Source organism: Lepus europaeus, chromosome 12 (genome assembly GCF_033115175.1).
Source record: "Lepus europaeus isolate LE1 chromosome 12, mLepTim1.pri, whole genome shotgun sequence".
Classification (NCBI taxonomy): Eukaryota; Metazoa; Chordata; class Mammalia; order Lagomorpha; family Leporidae; genus Lepus; species Lepus europaeus.
Window position 1 is genome coordinate 11,333,986 of NC_084838.1, and position 25,870 is coordinate 11,359,855.

Consider the following 25,870-nt stretch of genomic DNA (forward strand, 5'->3'; position numbering starts at 1 on the left):
CTTATCGCAACAACACTTGGTTTAGTATCTCTTCTTTTTTTATTTGACAGATAGAGTTAGTGAGAGAGAGAGAGAGCCCCTCTTTCAGGAGCAGCCACACTGGCCTAGTTCTAAGGTCCCTTGTGACACAGTTGGTGGAGCCTGAAACATGAGGTTACAGACTCAGGTGCACACTATCCCTACAACCCACATCCCATCTGATGTCCTAAACCTACTGCACAGACAGACCCAACCATTCCCCCTTCTTAACTCCTGGTGATTTCTGTAGGTCACCTCCTTGTTTCTCCGTTCTTATCCCCAGGGATTCTCAGTCCATTGATAGTGTAATACAAGTCTGAATTCTGTTTGAGACCAGGTTAAGTTATTAATGTTAGGTTCAAGCAAACTAAGAGTTGTGACTGAGTGTCCACTTTGGCTTCCCCAGTATAATTCTGTGGCAGTTAGAAGTTAGGTCTGCTTGGCCGGCGCCGTGGCTTAACAGGCTAATCCTCTGCCTTGCGGCGCCAGCACACCGGGTTCTAGTCCCGGTAAGGGCGCCGGATTCTATCCCGGTTGCCCCTCTTCCAGGCCAGCTCTCTGCTATGGCCCGGGAAGGCAGTGGAGGATGGCCCAGGTGCTTGGGCCCTGCACCCGTATGGGAGACCAGGAGAAGCACCTGGCTCCTGGCTTCGGATCAGCGAGATGCGACGGCCGCAGTGGCCATTGGAGAGTGAACCAACGGCAAAAAGGAAGACCTTTCTCTCTGTCTCTCTCTCTCACTATCCACTCTGCCTGTCAAAAAAAAAAAAAAAAAAAAGTTAGGTCTGCTCAAGGTATGTAAAGTTTCACAAAGGACACTTGCCTATTACAGTTCAAAAATATAACATTCTTAGTTTCCATCCAGCCAGAATAGTTAACAATGTATTCAAAATTCCAAACTTATTCCCCATTTGATGTGCTCTATATACCCCCATCTAAATCCCCAAGCTCATGTATTTCAAAAAGGGTTAATGTTATTTTGGTGTTAAAAATTATCCACCTTGAAGTACAGATTATTTATAAATCTTTACATTTTGGTAGTGTAATGTGAACAGGATATGTTTTTACTGGGATCAGAAGTGGGGTCCCCATACCTATTTGGGGTACTTGATTTCATTAAAACTTCTTGAAAAATTGGGTGATTTGCAACTTGTTTCCTTGCTTCTTTAAGATTATGAAACTGAATTAAAATTATTCAAGGTGCCCATCTATCCATTCTGTTCTTCAATGTTCAGAGTTAGAAATTAAAAAAAAAAAAGCCTTTATTCTACCACCTACTTCTCATCGGTTACTAAAACCTGTATGGTCCACCTTCAAAGGTCTTGTCTTCTCTTCTCTCCCCACACCATTGTCTTCATCCTGACACACCTCCTTCATCACTGGGATGTATGATGAACTTCTGACAGGGCTCCCAGTCTTCAGGCCTCCTATCCCTGGCCAAACCATCTGATGCATCAATTGCCTGAGTAATTTTTCACAAAAGTAAACATAACCTTCCCCAGGTTTAACCCTATAGCTGATGGGATCCTGTTGCTTGCAAGGGACTCTAAACAGGGCAGCCCAGCCCTTCACAATACAGTGTTTTTCTGCCCAGGTAGAATCATCTCTGATGGTCCCTCGACAAAAACACACATATGCTCAATAACACTACGTTTTTTACATTTCCATAAACTTATCAAGATGAAATCATAACAGTGGACAGTGTCCCCATGCTATGTGGCTACTATCCAGTTTCTTTTCCTGATTTCCCATCTTCAACACTACCAATAAAAAATGCAAGAAAGACATTGTATGAGAGGTGAGGAAGGAAAAAAGACAATTCCAAATTCTGTAACTTTTTTATACCAAGAAAGCCGTTGGTCAAAAAATTCAACAATTCATAAAAATCAATAAATTCCCAGGAAATGAGAGCAGAGGCTTAAGTTCTACTAGCTCTATAATTTCATATATAACAGGCAAGAGCAATAATGGGTAATATCAACCCAGAATTCACAATGTACACCAAAGAGTTATAAGGAAAAGAGAGAATCATCAAATATTTATGAGACCTTATTCTAGGTTGAGCCGAGATTAGAGGTCTAACATTTGAAGATAGATTGATACCTATCTCTGTTGTGAAAAGCGGAAATGTCACTGAGATGAGACTGTTGCCTTATTGAAGAGTTTCTCCAGAGCCCCCTTTATGTCCCTGTTCCTTAAGCTGTAAATGAAGGGATTCAGCAACGGGGTGACTACTGTGTACATCACAGAGGCAACTGTGCCCTTGTCACTGGAGGCTCTGGATGAGGGGAAAAAATAAAGTCCAATAATTGTGCCATAATACAGAGACACCACAGAGAGGTGGGAGCCACAAGTGGACAAGGCTTTGCAGATCCCTTTCGTCGATGGAACTTTCAGGATGGTGGCCCCAATGCAGCCATAAGAAATCAAGATGCATATGAGTGGCAGAGTAATGACCGCCACCCCTACTGTGAAAATAACCAGCTTGTTGAGGGAGGTGTCCGAGCAGGAGAGCTGGAGCAGAGCAGCGAGGTCACAGAAAAAATGGGGGATGATGTTGTCAGCACAAAAGGACAGCTGGGCCAGGAGGAGGGTGTGAGACAGGGCACTAGCACAAGACAGGATCCAGGACACAGCCACTAGCAAGGTACACAGCCCCTCTCTCATGATGGTGCTGTAGTGGAGAGGGTGACAGATGGCCACATACCGGTCATATGCCATTGCAGTGAGAAGGAAATTGTCCAGATCAGTGAAAAAAATGAAAAAGTACAACTGTGCTATACATCCTGCATAGGGGATGGATTGGTCCCGAGTTTGCATGCTCATTAACATCTTTGGCACAGTGACCGACGAGAAGGAGATGTCAGTGAAGGCCAAGTGGCTGAGGAGGAAGTACATGGGGGTGTGGAGGCGGGAGTCCAGCCTGATGAGCAGGATGATGAGCAGGTTCCCCAGCACCGTGGTCAGGTACATGCCCAGGAACAGGGCAAAGATCACTCCCTGCTGCTCTGGCCGGATGGGGAGCCCCAGGAGGAGGAACTCAGACATGCTGCTGTGGTTCTCACTCCTCATCCTGCTATTCTCTCTGTTGTGCATGGAGGGTCTTTGAAGAAAAGCATAAACAAATGTTGACTTATAGCAGGCAGATAAAAATGAGATCCTTTCTGTTGGTATGGATGCCAATATCTGCATTGCTTTATCCCTACCAAAAAAAAAAAAAAACATTTAAGTACATTGTATTATCATAAAATGAGAGAACCTGCCAACCAAAAAGAAAGATTGATTTAAAGAAGAAGTGAATTCCACTGGAGTTTTCCACTGTCTGAGTGGTAACCCAGACATAATTTGCAGCTGTGTGTAGTCAGAAAACAGCTTCCCGATGTCTTAGCAGAGGACTATTAGGTTAAAAACCTTCTCAATTTTGTTTCTGTTTCTGTACTTTTAAAAACAGTCAACAAGCTAAATGAGCTTTCAAGCTGTGACACACTGAATTTCCAAAGTATGACATCAAAACCCAGTAACAAAGTAGAGGGAGGAAGTTTCAATAATATATACTTAAAGAAAATTGGATCAAAAACTAGTAACCAAGTTTTCACCATGTATAAAGTAAATTAGAAAAATAACATATCCACTGATTATAGTATCATGCTATAAAATAGGAAAAATATTATCAGCAATTACAATGTTTATTGGGCTCTATTAAATCATTAACCAATCTCCTGATTCAGCAAGCTCTCACAACATCATAAAAATCCACAACCCATGGTAGAAAGAGTGTTTATCAAGAGAGAGACAAAGTTAGGGGCCATTGGTGTCCTTACCCCTTTTTAGCTTTTTCATTTTGGATTCTGGCATCTTGAACTATAGTAGCTGGTAACCAACCCCAACAAAGGATGTATCCAGGTCCCCTGGTCATCAGTATCAAGTAAGTGTCTTTTAAATCTGGTTATGTTCTACCCCAAAAGCTACTTTCTCTTTTAATTAAAAAAAAATTTGACTTATTTGAAAGAGGAGAGGAAGATAGAAATCTCCTATCTACTGGTCTATTTCTCAGATCCCCACAACAACCATGACTGAACCAGGTCAAAACCAAAAGATGGACACTCAGGCCAAGTCTGCCGCATGGGTGCCAGGGACCAAGCTACCTGAGCCATCGCCTGCTGCCCCCATGGTCCACATTAACAGGAAGCTGGAATAGGAAGTGGAGCTTTGACTGGAACCCAGGCACTCATATATGGGATGCAGGTATCCCAAGCAGGGTCTTCACTACTGTGCCAAACACAACTCCTCCTGCCAGCAGCCGCTATCTACCCATTAAAATGTTGCAGAGCCCAAGTTACCAAATCCTGTGAAGAAAGTAGGAAAGAGTTGATGCTTTTAGTATTCCAATTTAGAAATTCCCTTTAAGCCAAGATCAATGCCAAATGCCCACTACCTGTGCATACAAATAGTAAGATGTTAGGATATCATTATAGTGGCTCCAATTATAAAAGAAAACTTCAACAGTGTTATGCAGGCTAAGGGTAGGCTTAAAATTCTTTGCTTCGAGGACCTGACAGATCTTTCTCAAAAGAAGAAATACAAATGGAAAGCAAATATATGAAAGAAAGAAGCCACCAGGGAAATGCAAATCAACACCACAATGAAATATCATCTAATCCCTGCTAGAAAGACACTATCAAAATAAAGTAACAAATGCTGGCAACGATGTGAAGAAAGGGGAACTCCTACACACTGTTGATGAAATGTAAATTAGTATAGACACTATGTATGGAGATTCCTTAAAAAACTAAAACTAGAAGTGTTGTATGAGTCCAGCAATCATACTTGTGGATATATATCCAAAAGACTTGAAATAATTGGATCAAAGAGATATCTGTTCCACCATGTTTACTGGTAGAACTATTCACGATTGCCAATATATGGAATCAATCAAGGTGTCTATCATCAGAATAATGGATAAAGAGAATATGGCAGATACACAAAAAGAATACTCTTCAGCCATTAGAAGAAAAAAAAAAAAACCAATCCTGACTTAGGCAGCAAAATGGATGGAACTGGAGGTCATCACATTAAGTGAAATAAGCCAGACACTGAAAGACAGACAACACATGTTCTCACTCGTATGTAGAAGCTAAAAAATAAAAAGCCAAAAAGGACACCAAAACAAAAGTCTGAGCACTGCGTGGTAATTCGTGATAGTAATTACTAGAAGCTGGGATGGGGAACAGAGGGAGTTTGGATAACACGTCCCAGACTGGAGCTATATTGAAGGAATAAGTTACTAGTGCTCCATAGCGTAGCAGGGTGACTATAATTCACAATAATGTATTATATATTGTTTGAACAAAAGAAGGTACTCCAAGGTTCCAATCATAAAGTAATATAAGAGAAGAGGAAATGTTATTAGCCTGATTTGATCAGTACACATGTATCTGAAATGTTGCCCGGTACCCCATAAATATGTATCATTACTGTTAATAACTTTTTAAAAATGCTTTATTTCTGTAAGTTGATGATCTGAGCTTATTCCTACCCTAATTGGTTATGCTATTCTCCATTTTAAAGTTACCAAAAATCAGCCAACGTAAGAGTTCAGAATGGATCCACAGTGAAGACAAGTGAGATTTCCTGCCCCGGGTTCCCAGTCTGCCCCTACTTACTCGAGCCTCTCAGGGCTCCTTGAGGCTGTGACCTTATGGGTAAGTCTTTGCATCCATAGACTGCATGGTATATGGAGAAAAGCATTGCAATTAGAGGTGGGTTCAAATCCTGGCGTTGTCACTTTGTAACTGTGAGTTCTGCACAAGGGAATCAGTTTTCCCATTTCTAGACTGAAGATTCGACTTGGAGCTCAGGGGCTGCGGGAGAAGGTGGCAGAATCCACAAGAGTTAAAGTTCCTCATAATTTTTGCTTGTTGGAAGAACTTTAAGGAAGACAAAAAGGAATAGGTGATGGTATAGGTAGCTGGGGCTTTGAGATGATGAAGCTATGACACATACAAGTGGACAGACATGATTATTGGGCCACCAAGGACAAATTATGAGAGAATATATAGCCGGAAAGTAGAATGTGGACCTAAATACCCAGAAGCTCCTCCACCAGTCAGATTTGTAACAAAAAGTAATATGAATGGATAAATAACTCCAGTGGAATGGTGGATGCACAGAGCATGCCAGTATTAGCAAAATGGCAAACTTCATAGAACATTAAAGTTGTACTTCAAGAGCTACGATGCTAATGATGTCCGAAGAGAATATGAAGCTTCCACAGCAACCAGAAGGACAAACATACAACAGTTAACTTTAGTGGATCTCAAACTTGTTGCCTTAAACCAACAACCTTCTACTTTATGTCCTGATTAAACGTTGCAATGCAAAATACATATTCGGTAAAGCATTCCAGCTGGGATACGTGACCCAGACATTTGGAAGAATATATTTCATGTCTGTACACCCACTATGTTTTCAGGCAATGGGAGGAAAAGAACGCAGCACAATTTTTTTTTTCTCTTGTTGAGGCACTGTCGTTTAAACATGAACCTGGAGTGCTCCAAGTAGGATTCGGGTTTACAAGACACAAGCATAGTGAGAAGTGTCAGATGGCAGTGGAAACGTGTGTTTCTGAAAAGTAAAAATCCAAAGTAGGACAAAGAGAAACAGCGTGCTTTATCCATCTTGCTTGGTGAAAGAGCTGCAGCTGAAATTGTTTAAAGTAGCAGGTGCATGGCCAGCGCCATGGCTCAACAGGCTAATCCTCCGCCTTGCGGCGCCGGCACACCAGGTTCTAGTCCCTGTCGGGGCGCCAGATTCTGTCCCGGTTGCCCCTCTTCCAGGCCAGCTCTCTGTTATGGCCCGGGAGTGCAGTGGAGGATGGCCCAAGTGCTTGGGCCCTGCACCCCATGGGAGACCAGGAGAAGCACCTGGCTCCTGCCTTCGGATCAGCGCAGTGTGCCAGCCGCAGCGCACCGGCCGTGGCGGCCATTAGAGGGTGAACCAACAACAAAGGAAGACCTTTCTCTCTGTCTCTCTCTCTCTCACTGTCCACTCTGCCTGTCAAAAATAAAAAAATAAAAAATAAAGTAGCAGGTGCAATGAGTATTGTCACAAATTGTGTTAAATTTTGAAGGTGGTAAGGGTGCTAACTACTGATAGTATAAAAATATGCTCATGATTTTTTTTTTTTTTTGGACAGGCAGAGTTAGACAGTGAGAGAGAGAGAGAGAGAAAGGTCTTCCTTTCTGTTGGTTCACCCCCTGAATGGCCGCTATGGCTGGTGCGCTGCTCAGATCTGAAGCCAGGAGCCAGGTGCCTCCTCCTGGTCTCCCATGTGGATGAAGGGCCCAAGGACCTGGGCCATCCTCCACTGCCTTCCCGGGCCACAGCAGAGAGTTGGACTGGAAGAGGAGCAACTGGGACAGAACTGGTGCCCCAACTAAGACTAGAACCTGGGATGCCGGCGCCGCAGGTGGAGGATTAGCCTAGTGAGCCGTGGCACTGCCCTCAGGATTGTTTTGATACCTGTATTTTAATTTTTTAAAAAAAGAGGGGGGTCAATGAATTTCTGTTAAAAGCTGTTCCTGTGTGTTACGTGTAATGGACATGGTAAATATTTGTTTATAATCTTAGTTTAACAAACCATGCATTTAAGTTCAGCGAAGTTAAAAAAAAAAAAAGAAGTGTATGGATATGTGGGTTCAGATTAAAGTTAGTCCTAAAATGTAAATAAAATGTGAAACATGTCCTCAGGAAAAAAAAAGCTTAAAAAATAAATAAAACAACACTAAGAGCCTAAGTCAAGAGAGTATTGTGAGTATTAATAAGCTAGCATATGCAAAGAACAACGTCAGATAACTGGCACAAGTTAACACTTGTCTTCCCACTCTTCATATCATGGGACTGGTGCTCACTCTCTGGGCAGACACTAAGCCAGGTTCAGGTACCAGGGCGTCCTCTAAACATCTGTAGGCGAAAGTAGCAGTGATGTCTAAAGGGGGAGGAATGATCAGAAACATCAGTAGGAAGCAAGGGAGGACTGGCTACCATTGCTTGTAGCAGACACACACATTCTGATACCTGGACCATGAATGATGAGACGGCTCTATTCCTCACCTCCCCCAGGCCGGGGGTTAACAACATGAGTCAGTGACCAGCAATCAGTCAGTGAGCAGAACGAGAGAAGACTTCAGCAAGGGACAGAGAAGTGATAAGCACCTGAACACACACACACCTACTACTAACGAAGCACATTTAGTCCTGCTTTATGCTCGCATTGTCCAGCTCCCAGGAGAATGGACTGGCCTCTCAGCTTCTCTCTAGAAGACTCAGAGACCAGATTCAGTGCATAGCTCCTGTGGTGCTAACCCTCTTGCTGACATCAGAGAGAAAAGTCATGAACCTGGAGCTTATTCTTCTCAACTTATCAGCTTTCTAAATGGAGATGTGAAGACTCCAGGGAGAAACGCAGTGGGACCAGAGACCACGTTCTTGGTTAGAAACATGCATAAAATGTGGATAATTGCTGTGCTTTCCTCGTCTCCCTCCAGGACACATGCCCTAGGGCAGTGGTCCCCAAATTTTGATGTTCATCAGAGTCATCAGGGGAGCTTGTTAAAGATGCTGTTCCCAAGTGCACCACCATAGCATGCTCAATTATGACATTTGAGCCAAGTAGTTCTGGCACAAGCAGTTCTAAGGGCGGACTAAGAAACATCATCCCTAGGGGGAGTGTTGGGGGCATGCCCCGTGAATGAGGGCCCAGAGGAGATGGGGCAGGCCACCTCAGCAAGATTCCAATTTCCCCACGTTAGGTCATAGTCTCGAAGATGGAGAGGGAGTTTCCTGTCAAGTGGAAGTTCTTATTTGTTTGCTCCTTACAAAATTAATTCCTCTTCATGATAATATTCCAAAAACTACAGACACAAAAGCAATAGAGAAGTCAAAGTATCTCTCCCTTCCATTATTCATTTTCTAGCCTTCTAAGATGTTCTTGTTCATAAACATGTATATTTGCATAGGTGGGATTCATTTTATAGCTTTTCTTTTTCTATAACTTATTGCAATCATACTTAATATTTCTACTTCTGTGCACCTCAATATATACATACCTACTAAATTTTTAAGTTTTAGTTAATCTAATGAATTAACACAAAGACTTACTATAAAACTTTCTTAAAGACTGTGGAGAGTTTACAGCATCTATTTTGTCAAGTGTCTGATTAAAGTTACTTTAATATCTCTAAAAGCATTTATTTTAATAGCTCCCTTCTCTTGGTTCCTCAGTGCCTGTGGCTTGCTTATTTGTAAAGAGAGGAACCCAGTTGTAACAATATGTTAATAGTACAAGTTCAGGTTGAACTCTGAAAAGGATGGCAAGAGGATCAGGTCCTAGCCTAGGTCAAAGATTATGGAATGAAGTTAGATAGCAACATAGGAAAGTTACCATTGCAACATTCCACACAGTCATCACCGAGCAAAGCCCTTCAGAATGTTTTGATTTCTATCCTCACAACTCAGACTCTTGTTTAAACCTTTACGTCCAAGACTTCAATTCTGCAAATAGGTCAGTAATTTATTTATTTCAAAGTTACCATACATGATATAATTATTGCTAAATTTAAGTCTTTATAGATGTTATGTGTATAGGATGATGGAACATAATGTCAACCTAGCTTTCAATGTCAAGTCAGTCTCTGTCTATACATTTACTAGTCTTGTGTTATTATAAAACTGGTCAACATCATATTTTGCAGAGGGAAGATATAAAAAATGGGGCTATAAAGACTGGAGTAAAAATCTGATGCATGTAACAGCAATAATATGGGTTGTATTCAGTACAAACGCTCTGTGATGGCTGTGTCAAGAAACATGGGACAGGTTAAAGGAGACCTTTTATAAATGAATGACATTCTTAGCAAAGATTAAAGAAAAAAGAAGGGGGAAAAAGAAAAAAAGAGGGAGGGGGATTCAGGGAGGGAAGTATGGTTATACCTGTGAAATACAGGAAATCTGTTTTCTTTATATTAATAAAATTTTTTAAGATTTAGCTTATTTATTTGAAGGGCAGAGTTACAGAGAAGGAAAAGGAGAGAGAAAGAGAGGGAAGGGTATCTTCCATCTGCTGGTTCACTCCCCAAATGGCTGCAATGACCAGGGCAAGGCCAGATGGAAGCTAGGAGCCAGAAGATTCATCTGGGTCTCCCACATGGGTGCAGGGGCCCAAACACTTGGGCTATTTCCACTGCTTTCCCAGGCATATTAACAGGGAGCTGGATTAGAAGTGGAGTAGCCGGACTCAAACCAGCACCCATATGTCATGCTGGCATTGCAGGTGGCGGCTTAACCAGCTGCACCACACTGCCGGCCCCCAAAACTTTAAAAAAAAAAGAAACAAACAAACAAATGACATTATATGGCATAAAGTTGTTCAGGATCCTGCCAAGAAGTCAAGTGTAGCTATCTGGAGGCACTGCTTTTCTGAAATTATCTAGTACTGGAAAGCAATGTGCATTTTGTTGTGTGTGATGTATGAAATAATTGCTCATTAAAAATATAAAAATTTGGTGTAGAGTCGTTACAGAACAGGTGAATACGTCCTAACCCTTCAAGGAGAATCAGAGCATTCTCAGTGACATTAGAAAGTCACACATCATACCGAAATCCCAGAAAGCTTTCTGGGAAAGAGAAACCACTGATAGACATGAGATGTCATTTTTGAAAGCTTTGTCTTTATTTTCATTGAACATGTAGTTTGATTTGATGATATAAAGCATGACATATGGCTGGCACCATGGCTCACTAGGCTAATCCTCTGCCTGCGGCGCCAGCACCCCGGGTTCTAGTCCTGGTTGGGGTGCCAGATTCTGTCCCAGCTGCTCCTTTTCCAGTCCAGCTCTCTGCTGTGGCCCGGGAGGGCAGTGGAGGATGGCCCAAGTGCTTGGCCCTGCACCCGAGTGGGAGACCAGGAGGAAGCACCTGGCTCCTGGCTTCGGATTGGTGCAGTGCGCCAGCCATGGCAGCCATTTGGGGGGTGAACCAACAGAAGGAAGACCTTTCTCTGTCTCTCTCTCTCATTGTCTAACTCTGCCTGTCAAAAAAAAAAAAAAAAAAACCAAAAAACAAAAGCATGACATGTAGCATCTGATATGTATATATCACAAATAAGAGAGAAGAAAAGGCTGATAGTTTAGGAAAGAATATTAGAGCCCATGAATTATGGGGATATTATCTCTTACAGCAGAAGAAGGGAATGTGCTGTAACTACAGTTAATCTGAAAATATCGACAGGAGTCACTAATTTCTTTATTATTAAAAGATTTGGCCATCTTTTGCTTCATTCTGCCTACTACCAGAATTCATGTAAGGTGCTCTAAGTGTGCATCCCATAACTTCCAAGGTTACTATTTTTTTTTTGACAGGGAGAGTTATAGACAGAGAGAGAAAGAGAGAGAGAGAGAGAGAGAAAGGTCATATTCCTTCCGCTGGTTCACTCTCCAAATGGCCGCTACGGCTGGCACTGCGCTGATCCAAAGCCAGGAGCCAGGTGCTTCCTCCTGGTCTCCCATGTGGGTACAGGGGCCCAAGCACTTGGGCCATCCTCCTCTGCCCTCCGGGGCCACAGCAGAGAGCTGGACTGGAAGCAGAGCAACCAGGACTAGAACCCGGCACCCATATGGGATGCAGGTGCCACAGGCGGAGGATTAACCAAGTGAGCCACGGCGCCGGCCCCCAAGATTAGTTCTTAAACCCGTTCTTTTCAAAGTATGGCTCACTCTTATACCACGTTAGCTACACGTGTCACCGTGTAAGCAGTGTGTTTTCTTCTTACTATTTGTTGAACTCTTTACTCAGTGCAAGGTTAATCTTATGAGTATAAAGTAAACTGAAAATAGATCGTTGTAAAATTTAAGAGATAGGAGAGGAAGGAGGAAGAAGGGTTGGAGCATGGACAGGAGGGAAGGTAGGGAAGTATCACTATGTTCCTAAATCTGTATATATGAAATACCTGAAATTTGCATACTTTAAATAAAATTTAATAAATAAATGCACATTCTGGGACAGGCAGTGGGGCATCAGTTAGGATATAACACTTGGAATGCCTATATCTCATTGGAGTGCCTGGGTTCAAGTCCCAGCTCAGGTTCTGATCCCAGCTTCCTGCGATGCACATCCTGGGAGGTAGCAGGTAATGGCTCAACACATGGAGAGACAGCTTTCTCTTGGCTGGTTGTCGTGAGCATTTGGAAAGTGAACCCGTGGATGGAAAATCAATCAACCAATCTCTTTCTCTCCCCCACCCCCATCCCTCTCTCCCTCATTGTCTCTCTCCCTTTCAAATAAAATGAAAATAAATAAAAAGTTTTTAAATTTTTGCAGCCTACCCAAGAAGTACTGAATCAGAATTTGCAGGGCAGATCCCAGGATTCAGTGTTTTCATAAGCCTCCTAGGAACCCAATGCACCTGAAGTTTGAGAAGCTTTGCAGTCTTCATTAGAAAAGCAGGAGATCCAAGAAGGGTGTTCAGTTCAAAGGGGCATCTGAATATAAACAGTGTTTGCAGAGCCTGCCTTCTGATTTAGCCTAAAGCCTGCCTCATTAATGACTGAATAGGGTTAGGTACTGTTAAGCTGTATCAACCACCCAGTGTTGCCAAAGGGGGCGTCTCTAACTTGTCCTTTCTTGATTTCCTACAAAGCCCTCAATATTGTGAGTTGTTTAACATTTTACACCATGGGCAGAGAGGAAGAGATCTCCCCATATATGTAGCAATATGTAGTCTTTGATGTCAGTAGACCTATAAAATGCAAATGGAACCCACTTCGTCAGCAGAGGAGAGGATAAAAAAATAATATCATGTGTTACTTCATGATGGAGATCATGTTCAGTGAAATGTGTGGTCAGGCAATCTTGTCTTTGTATGGACATAATATATTGCACTTAGACAAACCTCAGTGGTGTAGGTCACTCAGTGAGGCCTCTAATGCAATCAAGAGATGCAGTAAATGTGAGACATATGAGGCCATGGCTGGCATAACATGGTAAACTGACTTAACAGTAAGCTATATCTTTATAAGTAGAAGGAGTCCAGTCTACAATAAATAAAACTTGAGTGTAGCAAATATAAAACCAGTAACAGAGTTGTTTATTCGCTACCAAGTATTACGCAGCATGATAATTGTATCACTGTATTTTCCAATTTGGGACATGCTCAATCGGACTTGCCCCAAACGGTAGTTAGAAAGGTGCCAGGGGATTCCAATCCAATCCCATAAAGGTGGCATGTACCAATGCCATCTTACTAGTCAAAGTGATCAATTTCAGTTCACAATTGATCATAATGATAGGTCTAAGAGTCAAAGAGATCACATAAACAAGACTAGTGTCTGCTAATACTTTCTGATAGAATTAAGAAGGAGAGAATGATCCAACATGGGAAGTGGGATACACAGCAGACTCACAGAATGGCCCTTAAGGCCTTCGGATCTGGCTGAAGAGCCCATGAGAGTATTTTAGGCATGGAAAGCCAAGACATTCTGACAAAAAAAAAAAAAGTGACCTAAATGAAAGATTGCGAGTGAGATCCCAGTGGAAAGAACAGGCCATCAAAGAAGGAGGTACCTTTCTCGGAAGGGAGGAGAGAATTTCCACTTTGACTATGACCTTGTCTAAATAAGATTGGAGTTGGCGAACTCAAAATGCTTCCATAGCCTTGGCAAGTCATGACAAGAGCCTAGGGTGATTACTGACGCCATAAACAAGAGTGTTAATTGTTAAGTCAATAACAGAAATCACTGTACACTTACTTCTCATGTAGGATCTCTGTCCTTAATGTGTTGTACAATGTGAATTAACGCTATAACTAGTACTCAAACTTTGTGTTTCAGTGTGGGTGCAAACTGTTGAAATCTTTACTTAATTTATACTAAATTGATCTTCTGTATATGAATCTTGATGCAAATGGAATGGGAGAGGGAGCAGGAGATGGGAGGGGTGTGAGTGGAGGGAAATTATGGGGGGGGGGGAAATCCATTGTAATCCATAAACTGTACTTTGGAAATTTACATTTATTAAATAAAAGTTAAAAAAATTGTATACTGCATTTTTATATGACTGGCAACACGTCAGGTTTGGTTACACCAGCATCACCACAAACACACCACTAATGCATTGCACTACAGTGTGACAGCTACAATATCACTAGGAAATAGGAATTTCTCAGCTCTGTTAGGATGTTCTAGAACCAATAGTCTGCCATTGACAGAACTGTCACTATGCAATTCATGATTATACTTGAACTCCTAAGATTCTAGGTTATAGGCTGGCCTGATGGCATGGCAGGTAATGCTGCTGCCTGTGATGCAAGCATGCCATAGGGGCGCCAGTTAGAGTCTCAGCTGCTTCACTTTTGATCCAGCTCCCTACTAATAGCCTGGAAAAAGAAGTAGAAAATGGCATTTAGGCCCCTGTACCCATGTGGGAGAACCGGAAGGAGCTCCTGGCTCCTGGCTTCAGCCTGGCCCAGCTGCAACTGTTGCAGCCATCTGGAGTGAACCAGAAGATGGATGATCTCTCTCTCTCTCTCTCTCTCTAACTCTGACTTTCAACTAAATCTTTTTTAAAAAGATTCTAGATTATATTAAAGCCTGGCATTGCAGACCAAAAATATATAGGTCTCCAAAATTTTTCTCAAATGAAGATTAACCAACCATATATTATTATATTATCTATATCCCTCAATTTGGCAGAAATAAGTAATAAAATTAATTCACCTTTTAATTATCAAAGGCAATTATATGAGAAAGCCTTATTAATAACAATGAAATTTGGCCAATAAATCTTCATATTACTAGGTAAGATGCCATCATTTGTCTTCATGCTTGGGGACATAAAGAGTTTTGAGACACATTTAAATGGAAACTCAAATACAAGCAATCCATCAAAATGAGGTTCTGAGTTTTTAAAAAGCCAATGCCATGTGAGAGAAATGTTGCTCTGCTGGAGAGTTTCTTGAACATTTCTTTCATGTCTGTACAACTAAGGCTGAAGATAAAGAGGTTCAACATGTATGCGACTGTTGTGTACCTGGCAGAAGCATGGTTGTCTTTCTTGCCTCTCTCCTTATAAATCCATTAGGGTTGACTTTTCATCTTCCACCCTGGCATATTTCTAATGATACCAGAGTCAGTGACAGCCAGTATGAACGTCCTGTAGTGTTTTCCACATGTTGTGCCCAACTCACTGTTATTGGTGGATATCAGTTTGAGCCGACACAGCGTAGTACTCTGTTTTGGATTTCCTCAAAGCAGGGGAAGTTATTAGCAAGGATTTCATGTTGCCTTGTCTTTGGAGACTGCTTGTGCTCCAGCATGCATTCTCCAGTTTCATAACTTGTTGGAGGCCCAAGTTGATTGGCTCCTATGGCTCTCTCATCTTTTCAGCCACCATCGTCCTGTCTTGGGTGCAGGACATCCCCCAACCAAAAGTTTGGCCAAGAAACAAGAGAAGCTCTCACATTCACTCTCACAGCTAAAATGTTGAGTCCTGAGTACATCCATTATTTCATGTCAAAACTGAAACAGAACTCTTCCTATACTAGGTGGTTCTGTAGGAAGAAAAATTTCTATATTCTTTGATCTGTGTTTTTATTATCCAGGGATGAGTAGTAACATTCCTCCATTTCAAATTGAGTATAGGAAGAAGTGCAGTCGCAGGGCTGGTGCCGTGGCTCACTTGGTTAATCCTCTGCCTGTGGCGCCGGCATCCCATATGGGCACTGGGTTCTAGTCCCGGTTGCTCTTCTTCCAGTCCAGCTCTCTGCTATGGCCTGGGAAGGCAGTGGAGGATGACCCAAGTGCTTGGGTGCCTGCACCCATATGGGAGACCAGGAAGAAGCACCTGGCTCCTGGCTTTGGATCGGCACAGTGCCGACCATAGCAGCCATTTGGGGGTGAACCAACGGAAGGAAGACCTTTCTCTGTGTGTGTGTGTCTCTGTCTCTGTCTCTGTCTAACTCTATCTGTCAAATAAAAAAAAATAGAAGTACAGTCACCTCAGGGCACACCATAAAGGGAGACATGATGGTTCAGTGGAACTAGGCTTTAGGTTTGGTGTTAATCTGTTTGGGTTTGAATCCTCATTTAGCATTCTTTTGAAACACTCTCAAAAACTCAGTAAAATAGGAAAATGCTACCCGCCTCAAGAATGACTGTGGGGGCTGGTGCTGTGGCACAGTGGGTTGAAGCCCTAGCCTGAAGCACCGGCATCCCATATGGGTGCTGGTTCTAGTCCCAGCTGCTCCTCTTTTGATCCAGCGCTCTGCTGTGGCCTGGGAAAGCAGTAGAGGATGTCCTGAGAGCTTGGACCCCTACACCCACGTGGGAGACTAGGAAGAAGCTCCTGGCTCCTGGCTTCGGATCGGCTCAGCTCTGGCTGTTGCGGCCATCTGAGGAGTGAACCAGCAGATGGAAGACCTCTCTTTCTGTCTCTACCTCTCTCTGCAACTCTTTCAAATAAATTAAATAAATCTTTAAAAAAAAAAAAGAATGACTGTGGGGGCTGGCACTGTGGCGTATGTGGTTAAGCCTCCACCTGCAGGACTGCATCCCATATAAGTGCTGGTTTGTATGTTAGCTGCTCCTCTTCTGATCCAGCTCCCTGCTGATGGCCTGGGAAGGCAGTAGAAGATGGCCCAGGTGCTTGGGCCCCTGCACCCAAATGGGAGACCTGAAAGAACTTCCTGGCTCCTGGCTTCACATCAGCCCAGCTCCAGCTATTGCGATGATTTAGGGAGTGAACCAGCAGGTGGAAGACCTTTCTCTCTGTGTCTCCCTCTGCCTGAAACTCTGCTTCTCAAATAAATAAATATTAAAAAAAAAAGAATGACTGTGATGGTTAGGTCAGCTCATAGATGTGACAATTCTTCATAAATAAGACTATGCAAATAATGAAAATCCTTATTTATATTCTCAAAGGAATTGACTATCTTTAGCATCGAGAAAATGTACATCTCCACTGGGGATGTTAAGAGAAATGGGATAATTAGTCCCTAATTGTATCTCACTAGTAACTTTGGCATTCATCCCTAGGGTTTCCCAACGTGGCTAGTAAGGAGGGAGCGGCACCCTTGTCATTGCCTTGGCGCTGGTGAAGAGAGTGAGTCTCTCCCACGTCAGGACTGAGCTCATGACTTATTTCCCTCCTCAGCTCCAAGTCTCTTGGAGAGAAAACCAGTGATTTGTTCTTAACATGGAGCTGACAGCATTTTAATAAATCATTCACTAAGCCAGGTAAGGGCAGTGCTTGTAGACTCTGCTCAGTGGCATGCACGTGTCTGTGTGTGTGTACATGTGCACATGCATTCACTAATGGTCTGCTACAAAATCTTCCACATGGTACGTTTGTGCCAGGTATGCTTTGTATACCTTTATTTTTTTTTAATTTATTTTTTATTTATTTGACAGGTAGAGTTGTAGACAATGAGAGAGAGAGAGAGAGACAGACAGAGAGAAAGGTCTTTCCATTGGTTCACTCCCCAAATGGCCACTACGGCCGGTGTGCTGCACCATTCCGAAGCCAGGAGCCAGGTGCCTCTTCCTGGTCTCCCATGCAGGTGCAGGGGCCCAAGCACTTGGGCCATCCTCCACTGCCCTCCTGGGCCACAGCAGAGAGCTGGACTGAAAGAGGAGCAACTGGGACAGAACCCAGTGCCCATATGGGATGCCGGCGCCACAAGCAGAGGATTAACCAAGTGAGCCATGGCACCGGTCCCCTTTGTATAACTTTTCAAATTATGTAGACACAATAATTGAAATTTTGGGGGGAGGTAGTTTATACTTCCTTTCTAAGAAAATATTATCTGTCACAGTTTTGTTAAATATGTACCCAGCATCCCAACTGTAAACACATCCGTCCAGGTTTAAAGAACTGTTCCTCTTTGCAAACAGTTTGCCAAATATCTACATTTAATTCTCTGAGATGTCCTTTCAAAAATTTTAGCCTGCATTCTGAGTTCATTTTCTTGGCTACATAATATTTCTTCCAATGGCTGTGCACCATCGTGGCCTTAACCTTTCCCTTGTTGCTGGAAACCAAGTGGTCCGTCAGAAACTGGGGTCAGGATCTTCACGGCTTTTGGAGCCCTGAGAAGTGTACTTTCTAGGCAACTGTCTTTATGAATCCAGAAGCTGGTATCCTAATTTCTCATTTCACCTCCAGTCTTCAAATCCCATACAGTGATAGTGGGACATTGAGCGAGTTTCATTATTGGGTGCCAGAGTTCTCTCCAAGATGAGGCTCAAACCTCTATGTTGAAATGTTGTGGGAACAGTAATCCTACTCGTAAGGTGTCTGGTGAAAATGAAGCATTCTATTAGATTTGATTAATAATGGGATCCTTTCTACAGCCCAGTCCTAAACTGGGAAGATGGTAAGTGTGTGCCCAGCGGCTGTAGCCCCTTCTTTCATCCTCCCTGTGAGCTCCAACCCTCTCTGCTCCTCACTTTGTTGGAGGAAGCCAGTGCCTTTGTTCTGCTTTCCAGACTTGGTCCCCTTGGTGGACTGCTCTCAGTCGTTCCATCCCAGTGAGAGTATTAGCCATGGAGTTCTCTCTCCCAGGAATGTTTACTTTGAAATCTAGCTTTTAGTTGGAAATTCAAAGTCTTTTTTTCTTGCTAAAAGAAATTCAGGTATCAGCATCCTTTCAAGTATGGTGTTTTGGGTAGGGATATGGAACATTCAGTGTTGTTCTGGAAATCACACTAAATGGGTATAGTTTTTTATGCTCCCTTGGAGGAAAAAAAATTGAGCCAGATAACATGAAGAATCTCAAGAAATAGAGAGGATTCTGTCACTCATTTTCCATAATTCATGAAGATTCTGGGGTTAGGTCTGTGTCCAATATTCTAGAATCTGTACAGGAAATCATCAGCTTCAAATACTAAGCAGCAAACCATCCTTCATTTGTTCAGTAAGATCTAATAGCAAAATCTTTATAAATATTGTTTCTGCTCCCAGATATCATATGGAGCCAGTTGGCTACTTTACGTAGTCACTGCACGTTTCATTTGACATGATTTTTCATGGATTAAATTGCCTCATAATCACTCTCTTCAGCTGGGGATGTGAGGAAACCAAGCCTGTTGCTACACAGCTGCCTTTGAATCCAGTTGACAAAGAAATGGTGAGGCCCTGGGACACCATCCTTTTGTTCCTACTTATCTGCCTCTCACTTGATAGTGTGACTGGATGCAAATGAGGCAGAAGCCATTCTTGCCTCTACTTTAAATAGGAGATTTATCAAGGCATGGATTCTGTGCTTTATTGTGGCTTCTTTATGTCCATAAACCCCTCAGATTTGATCAGCTGGCCTACAGGCAGAGATTTGGTCATTATCATTGACTTTGGGGATTAATAATTTGCCCATTGGCTAAATCAATTGGCCAAAGTAGTTTCATTAAACTTTGACATTGTGGTTTTCTACTTACTACTCATTGAATTCTTTATTTAGTGGAAAGTTAAGTGTGTGTTTATAAAAAATTCAAAGTATACCATTGTAAAAATAAAAGAAATATTTTTTTAAAAAAGGAGGAAAAAGGGTGGGAGTGAGGGAGGGTAGGTGAGAAGTATCATTAGGCTCTTAAAACTGTATTTATGAAATACATGGAATTTGTTTCCTTTATATAAATACAAAATGCTTTGCAAAAAAAAAAAAAACTTTAACAGTAAAAAGAATGCTGCTGGGGAAAGAATAGCAACAAGGAAACCTTAAACTGACAAGGATTAAGAGACACAACCACACTGGCCTCGTAACAGTTATTATTCCAAGAGGTCATTCTTCTAAAGATGCAAATTTTCCCCAAAGGTGTGAATTAATAAAGCTGGTGGATGTACCCACTTCTCCTAAGTTTGACATCCTTCTTCCTAGTGAACATACCTCATACTCTATACCTCACCCTTTTCAACAATAGAATATCACCTTACAGTGCTTCTTTCTTCATTTAAAATTATTTCTTAGTTTGTTTAGTGTTTCCTAAATAAATAAATATATGACCCCATGTACTTGCCATGGAGATTTAGCAAATATGTGGGTATTTCACAAAATTCTTAGAAAATGCATATTATCTCTTTTTAAAAAAAGATTTTATTTATTTGAAAGAGTTACAGAGAGAGGTAGAGACAGAGAGGTCTCCCATTCACTGGTTCACTCCCCAGATGGCTGCAATGGCCGGAGCTGTGCCGATCCGAAGCCAGGAGCCAGGAGCTTCTTCCTGGTCTCCCAGGTGGGTGCAGGGGCCCAAGGACGGGGGCCATATTCTACTGCCTTCTCAGGCCATAGCAGAGAGCTGAAGAAGAGCAGCCGGGACTCGAACCAGCACCCATATGGGATGCTGGTGCTTCAGGCCAGGGCTTTAACCCGCTACGCCACAGCGCCAGCCCCAGAAAATGCATATTATCTCTTAATTCTATTCTTATAAGAGTTTTGTGAAATACCCTCACCTTGTCATGTTGCTACACTTAATTTCTGACTTTTCAGACACACAACCTAGAAAGTTACCACCACAGCCCGAGCTCCATCCCACCCATCTGTTTTCCTTCCTCCCTCTCTCAACTTTAACTTTTTTCTTTTTTTTTTTCTTTTTGACAGGCAGAGTGGACAGTGAGAGAGAGAGAGAGAGAGAGACAGAGACAGAGACAAAGGTCTTCCTTTTGCCGTTGGTTCTCCCTCCAATGGCCACCGCGGCCGGTGCACCATGCTGATCCGAAGGCAGGAGCCAGGTGCTTATCCTGGTCTCCCATGCAGGTGCAGGGCCCAGGCACTTGGGCCATCCTCCCTGCACTCCCGGGCCACAGCAGAGAGCTGGCCTGGAAGAGGGGCAACCGGAACAGAATCCAGTGCCCCGACCGGGACTAGAACCCGGTGTGCCGGTGCTGCAGGCGGAGGATTAGCCTATTGAGCCGCGACGCCAGCCAATAACTTTAACTTCTAATACACATACTTTCTGTACCCATAAGTCATAATACAGTGTTCTTCAATGTTTTCATGGGTATATCAGACTATAAGCATAATTTTGTATCTACTTTAACTCAGAATTGATTTTAAATTTCTATGCATGTAAACATATATAGTGTGGAGCCCATTCTGTTTTACCAATGGATAGGACCGTATGATAAACTAACATTTATTTGTCTGATTCTTGACTCCTGGTCAATTAATTGCTTCAATTCTTCACTATTAGCAACAAAGCTGTTTCTTTGTGAGGAAGAGTGAGCATTTTCCCAGGCAGGTATGGAGAAAAATCACTACATCAAGATTAATAGAAATATTTAAATTTTTACCACATAGTCAATAATATTTCATTGTTATTTTAATTTGCATTTCTTTTATCACTTAAAATTAAATTTTTAAAATGTGCTTATTGGCCATTGGACTTCATTTTCTGCAACTTTCTAGTTCATATTGCTTGCCGTATTTTATTGAGATGTTCATCTTTTCCCTATCAATTAATAGAATTTTTATGTATTCTGAATATGAATATTTTATTGCTTTGTGGTATTACAAATTATCCCATTCACAGCTTGCCTCTTTATAGTTTTGTCGTGGTAGTTGTCATAGAAACTTAACCTTAGCATAATTAAACTTAGTAGAATTTTCATTTGTTATTCTGGGGGGAGGCAGTTAAGAAATGTATTGCTACTATAAAATCATAAACTATGACATTTTCTTCTATTGGTGCTGAAATTTTGCTTCTCATCCTAAGGCTGCTAATCCCTCTGGCACTTTTTATGTTATCGTGTGAGGTAGGTATGTGATGATACTTTTGTGCCGTGGGTAGCCCAGAGCCTCAGCACCATTCTTTGAAGAGTACATCCTTTGTTTCACTGACTTATAATACCACCCTGTCAATTAAAAAATCCTCGTTATAAGCCTGTTTCTAGGCTCTTTATTGTCCTCTGTTGCTTTATTGGTTTATCTTTGTAAAAATACAGTATTTGTTGTAAACATTGTAGTTTCATAATAATTGTTGTGGTGAACCCCTTTTCAAGCTATTTTCATATTGAGTTAAGAAATAGATATTTCATAAACTATTATAGTGTCACTGTGAAGATTAGAATTCCTGTTAAAATTACTTTGGGTTTTCAGATGGCAGTTCTTTGTGTTACCGTGTGACAATCGGTATTGTTAGGATGACTCCAGATTCTTGAACTAGGCTTAATGTGAGGTTTTTAATGAAGTTGTCATATTAGATATCCTTGGATGTGACATTTATTATTTGATCAACAAATTTATATTGTCTATATATTATCTGTCTATAACAGACTCTGGATCTATAGCCATTGAACAATTAGAAATAATCATGAAATGTGTAGCTCAGCAGGGGATACAGAATTAAACAGGTCATGTTTATGAAGGGCAATGAGATTTATGCCATCAGCTAATGAATGGATAAAGGAAATGTGGTTCATACATACAATGAATACTATTCAGCAATAAAAAAAAAGACCAGATTTTGCCATTTGCAACAATATGGGTTGAACTGAAGGTCATTATGTTGAGTGAAGCAAGCCAAGCACATAAAGACAGGAACCACATGATCTTACTCATATGTGGACTCTAAACAAGGTGAGCTCATCAAAGTTGACAGTAGGATGGTGGTTTCCAGACACTGGACAGAGAGTCAAGGAGTGAGGGATGAGGAAAGGTTTTTTTTCTTTTCTTTGTTGATCGTAATTTGGAGATATGACCAAGGAAATGAGTCTCTAAAAATTCCCTATAGAATTTTTGTTTAATTTAGAGATCGAAAAGGACATAGTTAACCTCAATATCTTCCATATTCTGCTACTACCTGCTTTAATTTGAATTTAGAAGTTATTGAATGCAGCAGGTCTTATATACATGACTACACATTCTAATTTTGTGAATTCACAGAATCCTGATGCTTGCAAATAAATTCATTGTAACCCTTGGATATGGGATTGTTGCCCACACTTATTTTTCTTTCTTTTATGGATCCCCATCTTCCCTCCTCCTCCTATTCTTATTTTTCTTATTTTTTTCAATGACACACTTTCATTTACTTTTTTTTTTTTTTGCCATGAATTTTTTTTTTGACAGGCAGAGTGGACAGTGAGAGAGAGAGAGAGACAGAGAGAAAGGTCTTCCTTTTCCGTTGGTTCACCCCCCAATGGCCGCTGCAGCCAGTGCGCTGTGGCCGGTGCACCATGCTGATCCGAAGCCAGGAGCCAGGTGCTTCTCCTGTTCTCCCATGCGGGTGCAGGGCCCAAGCACTTAGGCCATCCTCCACTGCACTCCCGGGCCACAGCAGAGAGCTGGACTGGAAGAGGAGCAACTGGGACAAAATCCGGCGCCCCAACTGGGACTAGAATCCAGAGTACCGGCGCTGCAGGCAGAGGATTAGCCTATTGAACCGTGGCGCTGGCCTCATTTACTTTTTAATCACAAGGTTAACTCTCCACTAAATAAAAAATTCAACAAGCAGTACATAGGAATGTTCGTTTACTGGATAGATATAGTTGGATGCAAGTAAGAAGTTCCAATATTCTGCACAAAGGGTAACTACAGATAATGGCTATGTACTATATATATTTTTCTTTTAAAGAAAAGCTAGAGGGGCTGGCACTGTGGCGCAGTGGGTTAACGCCCTGGCTGAAGCGCTGGCATCCCATATGGGCACCAGTTCAAGACCCGGCTGTTCCATTTCTGATCCAGCTCTCTGCTGTGACCTGGGAAAGCAGAAGATGGCCCAAGTCCTTGGGTCCCTACACCCGTGTGGGAGACCTGGAAGAAGCTCCTGGCTTCGTGTTGGCACAGCTCCAGCCATTGCAGCCAATTGGGGAGTGAATCATCGGATGGAAGACCCCCCTCTCTCTCTCTCTCTCTCTCTCTCTCTCTCTCTCTGCCTCTCCTCTCTCTCTCTGTAACTCTTTCAAATAAATAAATAAATCTTAAAAAAAAGAGAAAATCTAGAAACAAAGATTTTGAATGTTTTTACCATAAAAAATGTTAAATGATTGAGTACTTAGATGTATTTACCCCTTTTGGGACATTACACTTGTATGCATGTATTAAAACATCACATGATACCCCTAAATACATATAGATCTTAGTGTCAGAAAAATTAATAAATAATCTCTTTGCTTCCACAGAACAAATTCTGGAGTCAAAACACTGAGGTCCCTCCTATGCTTTCCACTGTAAGACTGCTTCAGTTATCCCATCTTAAGAGTAGCGTTAGTACAGTACCTACCTAGTTTAGATATTTAAGACTAATGAATCAGCTACTACAATAAGCCATTAGAACAATGTTCAAGGAAAGATTTAATAGACATTAACTGTTAATGTTATCATTTACAGAAACTTGGACCGGATTGAGAAAGAAAGTGGCTGCATATCCCAAACCTGCATTTTTTTTCCTATCACATTTGCAGTGAAATATGTGAGAAAATATGGATAAATACATCACCAGAGTCTAAAACATCTCTCTATTATCCTATACCACAATCATCATTTCTCATCCTGAAACATTCCACATTTCTCCTTCAACTTCCAGCACAGCCCCCTTCATCTGATACATAAGTATGAGGCCTGAGAACCAGAGTAATGGATTCGAATTCCTCCTCCTGGGGCTCCCCATCCGACCAGAGCAGCAGGGAGTGATCTTTGCCCTGTTCCTGGGCATGTACCTGACCACGGTGCTGGGGAACCTGCTCATCATCCTGCTCATCAGGCTGGACTCCCGCCTCCACACCCCCATGTACTTCTTCCTCAGCCACTTGGCCTTCACTGACATCGCCTTCTCGTCAGTCACTGTGCCAAAGATGCTGCTGAACATGCACACCCAACACCTCGCCATCCCCTATAAGGGCTGCATTTCACAGACATATTTTTTCATATTCTTTGCTGACTTGGATAGTTTCCTTATCACTTCTATGGCCTATGACCGGTATGTGGCCATCTGTCACCCTCTGCATTATACAACCATCATGAGTCAGAGCCTTTGTATCATGCTCGTAGCTGGGTCCTGGGTCATTGCTTATGCATGTGCTCTTCTGCATACCCTCCTTCTGGCCCGGCTTTCCTTCTGCGATCACCACATTATCCCCCACTTTTTCTGTGACCTTGGTGTGCTACTCAAATTGTCTTGCTCAGACACCTCCCTCAACCAGCTGGTAATCTTCACTGCAGGATTGACAGCCATTCTACTTCCGTTTCTATGCGTTCTGGCTTCTTATGTGCGTATTGGGATCGCCATCCTCCGGGTTCCATCCACCCAGGGCGTCTGTAAAGCCTTGTCCACCTGTGGATCCCACCTCTCAGTGGTGACTCTCTATTATGGCACAATTATTGGTCTCTACTTTCTTCCCTCATCCAGCAACACCAATGACAACATAATTGCTTCCGTGATATACACAGTGGTCACGCCCATGTTGAACCCCTTCATTTATAGCCTGAGAAATAAAGACATGAAAGGGGCTTTAAGAAAACTCTTGAGAAATAAAAGCCATCCTCCCAAATGATACTTAGCTTTCATTACAGCAGCCACATGATCCTATTTTCTCAATAACATAAATACAAATTATTGAAAATATAGCTTACTTGTCTTCCTTCTACAACTGTCACTCTGAAATGCCTTTCTGATATTATCTTACGCCTGTTCCGAGGTATATAAAATGAGATTATAAAAAATAATTTATTTACTTGAGAGACAGAGCTTCCACCTACTGGCTCACTCCCCCAGTGGTCCAATAGGTGTGTCTGGGCTAGGCCAAAGCCAAGAGCCAGATGCTAAATCTAGGTGGTCTACATGGGTGGCATGGACTCAACTACCAAACCATT

The 25,870-nt window shown here is 42.1% G+C and overlaps 2 protein-coding genes and 1 pseudogene across 2 annotated transcripts in view; 2 read left to right on the forward strand and 1 right to left on the reverse strand.

The window, feature by feature from the left end:
* The window catches only part of LOC133771567 (olfactory receptor 1J1-like), a 37,302-nt gene extending 11,751 nt beyond the window's left edge, over positions 1-25,551 (forward strand). The window contains exons 2-3 of the mRNA XM_062207618.1: positions 19,648-19,659; positions 24,612-25,551. Of these exons, the coding sequence (XP_062063602.1) occupies positions 19,648-19,659; positions 24,612-25,551 (952 nt within the window). The remainder of the gene's footprint in view (positions 1-19,647; positions 19,660-24,611) is intronic.
* LOC133771568 (olfactory receptor 1J4-like) lies at positions 2,149-3,090 on the reverse strand. The gene has a single exon (XM_062207619.1). It carries the CDS (start codon positions 3,088-3,090, stop codon positions 2,149-2,151), a length of 942 nt encoding a protein of 313 aa, XP_062063603.1.
* Positions 3,912-6,322, forward strand: LOC133771831 (ubiquitin-conjugating enzyme E2 variant 2-like; annotated as a pseudogene).
* Positions 25,552-25,870: the final 319 nt, after the last annotated feature.

Excerpts from the sequence above, each read along its gene's own strand:
- LOC133771568 (XM_062207619.1), bottom strand. The coding sequence starts at position 3,090 with ATGAGGAGTGAGAACCACAGCAGCATGTCTGAGTTCCTCCTCCTGGGG.